Raw genomic sequence first — 7345 nt, forward strand, 5'->3', positions numbered from 1 at the left:
GCTGGGAACCTGGATTAGGCCCTCCCCAGGAGCCACTGGACTGTAGCAGCCGCTGGCCCCCGGAGCATGTCAGGGGAGGGCACACATGTGCAGACGCGATGTGGAAGGGAGCAGAGGGTCCTGCCAGGGAGGCAACTCAGGAGAAGGGGGAGCAGAGAGACTCCTGCAGGAACTCCCCCCATCCCATCCGGAGAGGCCCAAAGGCAGCCATCCAGGTAGGTAAGTAAAGGCAGCAGAGATGGTTCCCCGCTGGGTGAGGACCAGAGTCAATGGCATCCGTGTCTTCCTCCTGCAGAGCAGAACAGCCCATCAGGATGCCCTGCTTGCTGCCAGCTGGCTCCGTGGGAGGACGGGTGGCCCCCCAGGGATGCTCGGCTCTGCATGGAGCATTGCATGCTGGGATTTGTAGTCTCCAGGGACCGCACCGTTGCAGATCCAGATGCAGCTCTGCCTGCTGGCCCCGGTTTTGAGGAGCACCATTGGGCCTGCAAGGGCTTGTTTATCCATGCAGCTGGCGCAGGCTCCCGAAGAGATAGGGCTGTTGAGAGGCCACGGGGCTGCCCAGCCCTCCCCTACTGGGGCCCATCACAGGGAGTCATAGCGGGTCAGCGCCACGCTGCCGGGCATGGGGCCCTGGCTGTACAGCGCTGGGTGCACAATGTCTCCTGGATGGCTCACCCACACGTCATACACGCTCTTGTTGGGGGGCATGCCCTGCACCGTGTGGTCCAGGTCCACGGAGAGGCCAGGAAGTTGTGGGCCCTGCTGCCTGGGGGCCACCGAGGGGCCTGGCCTCAGGTCCCAGTACACTGGGCTGACGTAGCTGGGGGGTCTGTAGCTGTAGTAGGGCAGGCCCGGCATTGTGGGGAAGGCAAAGAACGGGGGGCCGCTCGGGGGAGCCACAACGTTGGGGGCCACGCACTTGGTGTAGGAGGTGGGGAGCTGCTCCCAGCACGGCCGGGGGACCAGCGTGGGCGATGGAGCCGGGGTGCAGCCTCCGGAGCCATCGGAGTCCGAGCTGGAACCACTGCTCTCACGGGCAGCCAGTAGCCGGGGGCGCTTGGCCGGGGCTCGGGAGCCTCGCGCCTGCTTTGACCGCCGGCTGCCGGGGTCCCTCTCGTCGGACGACAAGGAGCTAAGGGTGGAGATGCTGCTGGAGGAGGAGGAGAAAGACTGCGGTGCAGTCAGACTGCACAGGGGTCGCCAGGGCAGCGACGGGGGCCCAGAGGAGACACGGAAGATGGGGACTGGGCCCCACAGGTCCATGCTGATGGGAAGGGAGTCTCCCGCTGACTGGCTGGGAGGGGGCTGTACGGGCTGGGGGTGGCCCCCTTCCTCCCGGGGCTTCCCGGACAGACCCACCTCCTGGAAGTCACTGAGGAGGGAGTCGATGGTGAAGGAGCTGCTCGGCCTCGCTGCCTCGCCGAGCTGGTAGCCGCTCTCCTCGTTGTCGGAGCTGGCGTGGGTGGAGGAGGCCCTGGCGCACTGCAGTTGGTGCTGTGCCCCCTGGCAGCCGTAGGGCCAGCCGTGCAGGATGAAGGGGGCCAGGTCGCTGGCGAAGGAGGCCGCCTCCTGCCGGGAGATGGCCGTGTTCTGCAGCTTCAGGGCGTCCGGGGGGATCCGGCTCACGTCCACCGTCCAGAAATTCCCTTTGGCCTTGGGCTTCGCGGGATCCTTCAGCAGCTGCCAGGGAGAGAGCGAGACAGGCTCAGTGCGGGGATCGGCCTCCGGGGGAGCCATGGAGCAATCCTGAGCCTGGGGAGGCCCCGAACCCAACCCCAGGAGCTCGGGAAGTCGGGACAGAGCTTCCCTGTGTGTCAGGCCTGACCGATTCACCCCTCAGAGCCTAGCACCCCCCATCACCTCATCCTTAGCCCTGGGCTCTCCCCTGGCCCTTCTCCAGCTCCATCAACCCTGTCCTGGAGCCTGACAGTCCATCACCTACCCCCAAAGCTGGATCCTTACTCCCTCAGGCTCCCCATCCCATCCCCCTACCCTCGGACCCAGTGTCCCCCCCAACATATTGTATCTCCAGAGCCCCCCGGAGGCCGTTCTCTTCCCCAGCCCCCGCTCCCTCACTGCACCCCAGCGCTCACCTTGGAGAAGCAGCGGTTGGAGGACAGGTTGTGGCGGATGGAGTCCTTCCAGCCCTGGTAGCCCTCGGTGAAGAAGGGGAAGAGGGCGCCGATCTCCTGGATGATCTGAAACCGAGAGACGGGGGGTGAGAGCCCCTGGCCGCGGGCGGAGCAGACCCCAGCGCTGGGCCCTGTGAGACTGCTCCGTTCAGCGTGCCTCAGGCTGTCCCCGCCTGGACTGCAGGGCTGCTGGCTTTGGTGCCACCTCACTGGGACCCGCGTGGGACACAGCACTGGTGCCACACAGCGAACAGCGAGCCAGGTGGGCACCTCAGATTGTGGTGGCACAAATTGGGGAGGCTCCTCCCTCCTGGGGCCTTGCGTGCAACTCCCTGACTGCTGGGGGCTGCGGCCGGCCCTCCGCTGGCTCAGAGTCCTCGATTCCAAGGCCAGAAGGGACCAGCGTGACCATCCGGGCTGACCCCCTGTGCAGCACGGGCCAAAGCCCTGCCCCCAAGTTGTTCCCGGAGCAGAGCAGTTAGAAACACAGCCCGTCTGGATTTAAAAATCGTCAGTGAGGGAGAATCCACCATGACCTGGGGAAAATTGTCCCAGTGGTTAATGACCCTCACTGTCAAAATCGTGTGCCTTATTTGCAGTGTGAATGTGTCTAGCTTCAACTTCCAGCCACTGGATGGTGTTAGACCTTCCTCTACTAGACTGAAGAGCCCGTTATTAAACGTGTGCCCCCCATGTAGGTACTGGGATCAAGTCTCCCCTTAATCTTCTCTTTGTTAAGCTAAATAGATTGATCTCCCTGAATGTATCCCTGCAAGGCAGGTTTTCTAATCCTGGAATCATTCTCATATCTCCTCTCTGACCCCCCTCCAGTTTACCACCATCCTTCTTGAACTGTGGCCCCAGGACTGGACTCAGGACCCCAGCAGCGCTCGCACCAGGGCCACATACAGAGGTGACATAACCTCTCTGCTCCTCCTGGAGATTCCCATGTATACGTCCCAGGATCGCATTCGCCCTTTTGGCCACAGTGTCGCACTGGGAGCTCACGTTCAGCTGATTATTCACCATCACCCCCACATCTTTTTCAGCGTCCCTGCTTCCCAGAGTCCTCCATCCTGTAAGCCTGGCCAACGTTCTCTGTCCCTAGATGTACACGTTAACATTTAGGTGTATAAAAATGCATATTGTTTGCTTGTGCCCAGCTTACCAAGCAATTTAGACCTGGTCTCTTCGTTACTTACCACTACCCCAATTTTTGTGCCATCTGAAAACTTTGTCAATGATGATTTTATGTTTTCTTCCAGGTCACTGATAAAAATGTTAAATAGCCCAGGGCCAAGAACCGATCTCTGCGGGACCCCACTAGAAACACATCTTCTCTATGACGATTCCCCATTTACAGTTACATTCTCAGATCTATCCATTTGCCAGCATTTAATCCATGTAATGTGTGCCGTGTTCATGTTATATCTTCCCAGTGTTTTAAACAAAATATCCTGTGGTACCAAATCAAATGCCCAGAAGTCTAAGTAATAGCATATCAACACTGTTACCTTTTCCTTCCAAACTTGTACTCTCATTAGAAAAAGATATCAAATTAGTTTGACGGGATCTCTTTCCCTAAACCTTTGTTGATTGGTATTAATTATATCACCCTCCTTTAATTCTTTGTTAATCAAGTCCCGTATTAGCTGCTTCATTATTTTGCCTGGGATTGATGTCAGATGAAAGGCATATAATTACCTGGGTCATGCTGTTTACCCTTTCTAAATAGTGGCACAACATTAGGTTTCTTCTAGTCTTCTGGAACCTCCCCACTGTACCAAGATTTATTGAAAATCAAGATTAATGGTCAAGCCAGCTCTTTTAAAACTCTTGGATGTAAGTTATCCAGACCAGCTGATTTAAAAATATCGAATGTTAGTAGCTGCTGTTTATCATCCTCCTGAGAGACTAGTGGAATGGGTGTAGTGTTATCATCATCATATGATGAGACGCCATCATCTAGGTTTTTTTCCCCAAATACAGAACAAATATTTAATGAACTTTTCTGCCTTTTCTGCATTATGATTAATAATTCTACATCTAGTACTGGACCAATACTATTGTGAGGATTCTTTTTGTTCCTAATATACTTTGAAAACTACTGCTTATTGTTCTTAACTCTGCCGGCCTTAGATTTCTCCTTGTGTTCCTTTGCTTCCCTTATCAATTTTCTACAGTTCCTAACCTCTGATTTATACTCATAACTGTCAACTTCCCCTTTCTTCCATTTGTTATACATTATTTTTTAATTTTGTATAGCTGCCTTCACTTTCCTCTGAACCAGGTCAGCGTTTTAACCAACAGGGTCTTCCTTAATTATGGCTTTTTTGAGCATCTAACGAAGTGTTGTTAAACAATTCAGAGTTTTCTTATGTCATCTTTCACCCCTGTGCAAAGCGGGCTTGTGACGCTTCATTCCCCCGCAATGCAGGTGAGACTGATGGCACAAAGTGCCAGGAAGGAATTGTCAGGCCCCTGGTGGTCATGGACTGGAGCAGATTGCAGCTGGCTGCATCTTTAAGGAGGCACTGTAGCCTGTCAGGAAGCAAGGCTGGGGCACAGGGCGTGGTGCAGAGCGGAGGGTTTAATCCCCTCAAGGACAGCCATCGTGTTGGTCCTGTCTGGCTCTTGCTGGATCGTGACTGTGGCCATTGGGTGGCGTGTGAGACCCAAATATGGAGGGGTGCATCCCTGTTCCTAGCAGGCCAGGGGACACGCTGTGCAGCCCCCCCCCGCCCCCCCACAACCAGCACTAACTAGGCCTCTGCAGGGGCCAAGGACCGAACAGGCCAGGGAGAGGGAGCTCCCCTTTCCCACAAGGTGGAAAAGGCTGGTGCTGGGGCACCCCCAGGTCTGCTCTGCCTCTGGGTGCACACCCGTCCCCATGGCCTCCCCCCCATGCCCGCCCTTCCTCTGTGTGAGCTCAGCTCACCCACCTGCTCCCAGTGAACCCACGGCACCGGGAGCAGAGGTTACATGGGAGCAGGGCTGGGCTCTGGTTCCGGTAATGCCCATCTCCCCTCCTGGCCCCGGCAGAGGGCCTGAGCTGCACCAGCACAGAGCCCCTGCAGCATCCGTGAACCTGGGCAGGGGGGCTGGGATTACTCAGCACGGCAGGCTGTTGGGGGCTCCCTGATGCCTCCTGCTGGCTTCCAGCACTTGAACAGTACCCCAGGGCCAGGGCTGGGCCACTCACTGGCAGTAGCCCCCCAAAACAGCCCACAGAGCCCACGCCACGCTCCGGGGAGAGTCTCCCCCGGCTCTGCCCTGCCATTCCAGAGGAGCTGGGGACCACCCCCACCCCATAGGCTGTCCCAGTACCCCCTCCCCCCCAGCACTTGCCCCTCCGGATCTCAAAGCCCCCAGCCCCCACCATTAACCCTTGCAGCACCCACAGTGCCATGGGGCAGGGCAGCTGGGGCACCAAGCGGTGAAGGGGTCCGAGGAGAGCTGAGCATGTGAGTCCAATCTGGTACCTGACCCCCCACCCCATGCAGAGCTGATCTGGGTGGAGCTGATTGGCTGACTCGTCCAGGCCCCGCCCCCTCCCAGGTTGCCCGGGGCTGTATGTGCCAGCTGTTAGCCTAGCTTAGTGGGGGGCCAGTAACGCAAGCTGGGGGCAAATGCCCAAGGGGAGCGGGTCCCTTAGGATGAGTGGAGTGGAGTGGCGTCTAGTGGCTAGAGCAGAGCTCTTGGAACCAGGCACCTGGGTTCTGTTCCCACTGGCTGGGGGACCTCGGACGGGCCCCGTGCCTCAGTTTCCCCAGTGCAGTGATACTGTCTGGCCTTGCGCTCCGTGTTTGTAAAGTGCTCTGAGCTTCTGGGCTTTAAGCAACCACCGGCTCCCGGCAGCTCGGCCCGGCGCTGGCCCAGGCAGCGGTAAAGCCTCGTGTGACCCCTTAGACCCTGGCCTGGGGGTCGGGCGAGCTCTCCATCCCAATGTGCTAATCCCCCCCGTGTCTGTGCAAACTCCCAGGTCACCTGACCCCCGAGGAATCCCCCCCCCCCCCCGCGCTGTTCCTAATCTCCTTCCCTGGCCGACCCCTGACCCGCGGCTTATCTACACCATATACAGTAGGCGCGGGGCTGAATGGGGCTCGGCTCAGCCGCTGGGTCCCGGCCGCTGGGAGCAGCGGGAGCCAAACCCTCCCTCCGCGGGGGTCTGTCGCCTGCCCCCATCCCCGATCCCCCGGCCGCTGCACGCGCCCAGCTCGGCCCCAGAGCAGGCCCTGGGAGGGGAGGGACAGTGCCCGGGTCTCCGGGCATCCCCCTCGCCCACCATTGGTCCTGGGGCTCTCCCAGAGCCGTGCAAGCCTAGCAAGGGGGGGCAGGCCCTGTACCAACTGGAGCCCAGTGTCCCCCTCCCTCCCTCCCTCCGGCTCTGGGCTGCCCGGCTCTCCCAGGGGCGCCTGGAGGGGCGGGGAACCAGAGCAGGGGACCTGGGGGATGTGCATGGCCTGGGAGGTACAGGAGGTCAGACTAGATGGTCCAATAGTCCCTCTGCCCCCCCTCCCCGGTCGCCCAGCCTGTGGGACCGCGCACAACAGGGGAAATCAAGGCCCCCCAGATTCCTGGGCCCCTGCCCTGCTCTTACCTGGGACAGCTTCAGCTTCCTGCCGGGCGAGGCCTGGATCACCAGGGCGATCATGGCCAGGTAAGTGTAGGGCGGCTTGGGGTGGCGGTTGTATTTCTTCTTCTTCTTCTTCTTCCCCTTCCTGCTGGAGTCCTGGGGCTCCTCGCCCGGCCCCGCTCCATCCCCAGCGCCCGGACCTCCCCCGTCCTGGGCACAGCGCTGGGGCGCTTCCCCCGGGGGGCTCGGGCAGCCCCCCGCCTCTGCGCCGCTCTGCCCAGGGGCTGCCTCCCCCGTAGGATGGGACATGGCCCGGGTGCTGCTCCAGCCGCTGCTGCTCCGGGTGCTGAAGGTGAAGGGCAGCCCCGGGCCAGGAGGGGCAGGGGGCGGGCTCAGGTGGGAGGCAGCGGCTCTCCTGCTCCGACTCAAGCCTTTCTCATGCTGATCCGCATCTCTGCCCCAACTGGGGAGCCAGACTGCTGGCACCAGGGGGCAGGGCCGGCCGGCCAGCCGACCATTAGCAGGGCTCTGTTAAGCGGGGGGCCGGGGAGGACGTTAAAGGCTGGTGGAGGTGAGAGCCCGGGCTCAACCCCAGCTGGGGGAGAACCTGCGGCCTCGCAGCCCCTCTCCTGGG

At 60.0% G+C, this 7345-nt stretch overlaps 1 protein-coding gene across 1 annotated transcript; it reads right to left on the reverse strand.

The window, feature by feature from the left end:
- Positions 1-585: 585 nt before the first annotated feature.
- On the reverse strand, positions 586-7020 carry LOC144261323 (forkhead box protein H1-like). Its single transcript, XM_077810744.1, has 3 exons — positions 6736-7020; positions 2097-2201; positions 586-1683 (listed from the first exon to the last, which is right to left on the reverse strand). Exons 1-3 carry the CDS (start codon positions 7018-7020, stop codon positions 586-588), a joined length of 1488 nt encoding a protein of 495 aa, XP_077666870.1.
- Positions 7021-7345: the final 325 nt, after the last annotated feature.

The sequence above is a fragment of the Eretmochelys imbricata genome, chromosome 2 (genome assembly GCF_965152235.1).
Source record: "Eretmochelys imbricata isolate rEreImb1 chromosome 2, rEreImb1.hap1, whole genome shotgun sequence".
Taxonomy (NCBI): domain Eukaryota; kingdom Metazoa; phylum Chordata; order Testudines; family Cheloniidae; genus Eretmochelys; species Eretmochelys imbricata.

Excerpts from the sequence above, each read along its gene's own strand:
- LOC144261323 (XM_077810744.1), bottom strand. The coding sequence starts at position 7,020 with ATGTCCCATCCTACGGGGGAGGCAGCCCCTGGGCAGAGCGGCGCAGAG. Across the intron at positions 2,202-6,735 it reads GGAAGCTGAAGCTGTCCCAG|ATCATCCAGGAGATCGGCGC; the intron begins GTAAGAGCAGGG and ends TCTCGGTTTCAG. Across the intron at positions 1,684-2,096 it reads CCAACCGCTGCTTCTCCAAG|CTGCTGAAGGATCCCGCGAA; the intron begins GTGAGCGCTGGG and ends TCTCCCTGGCAG.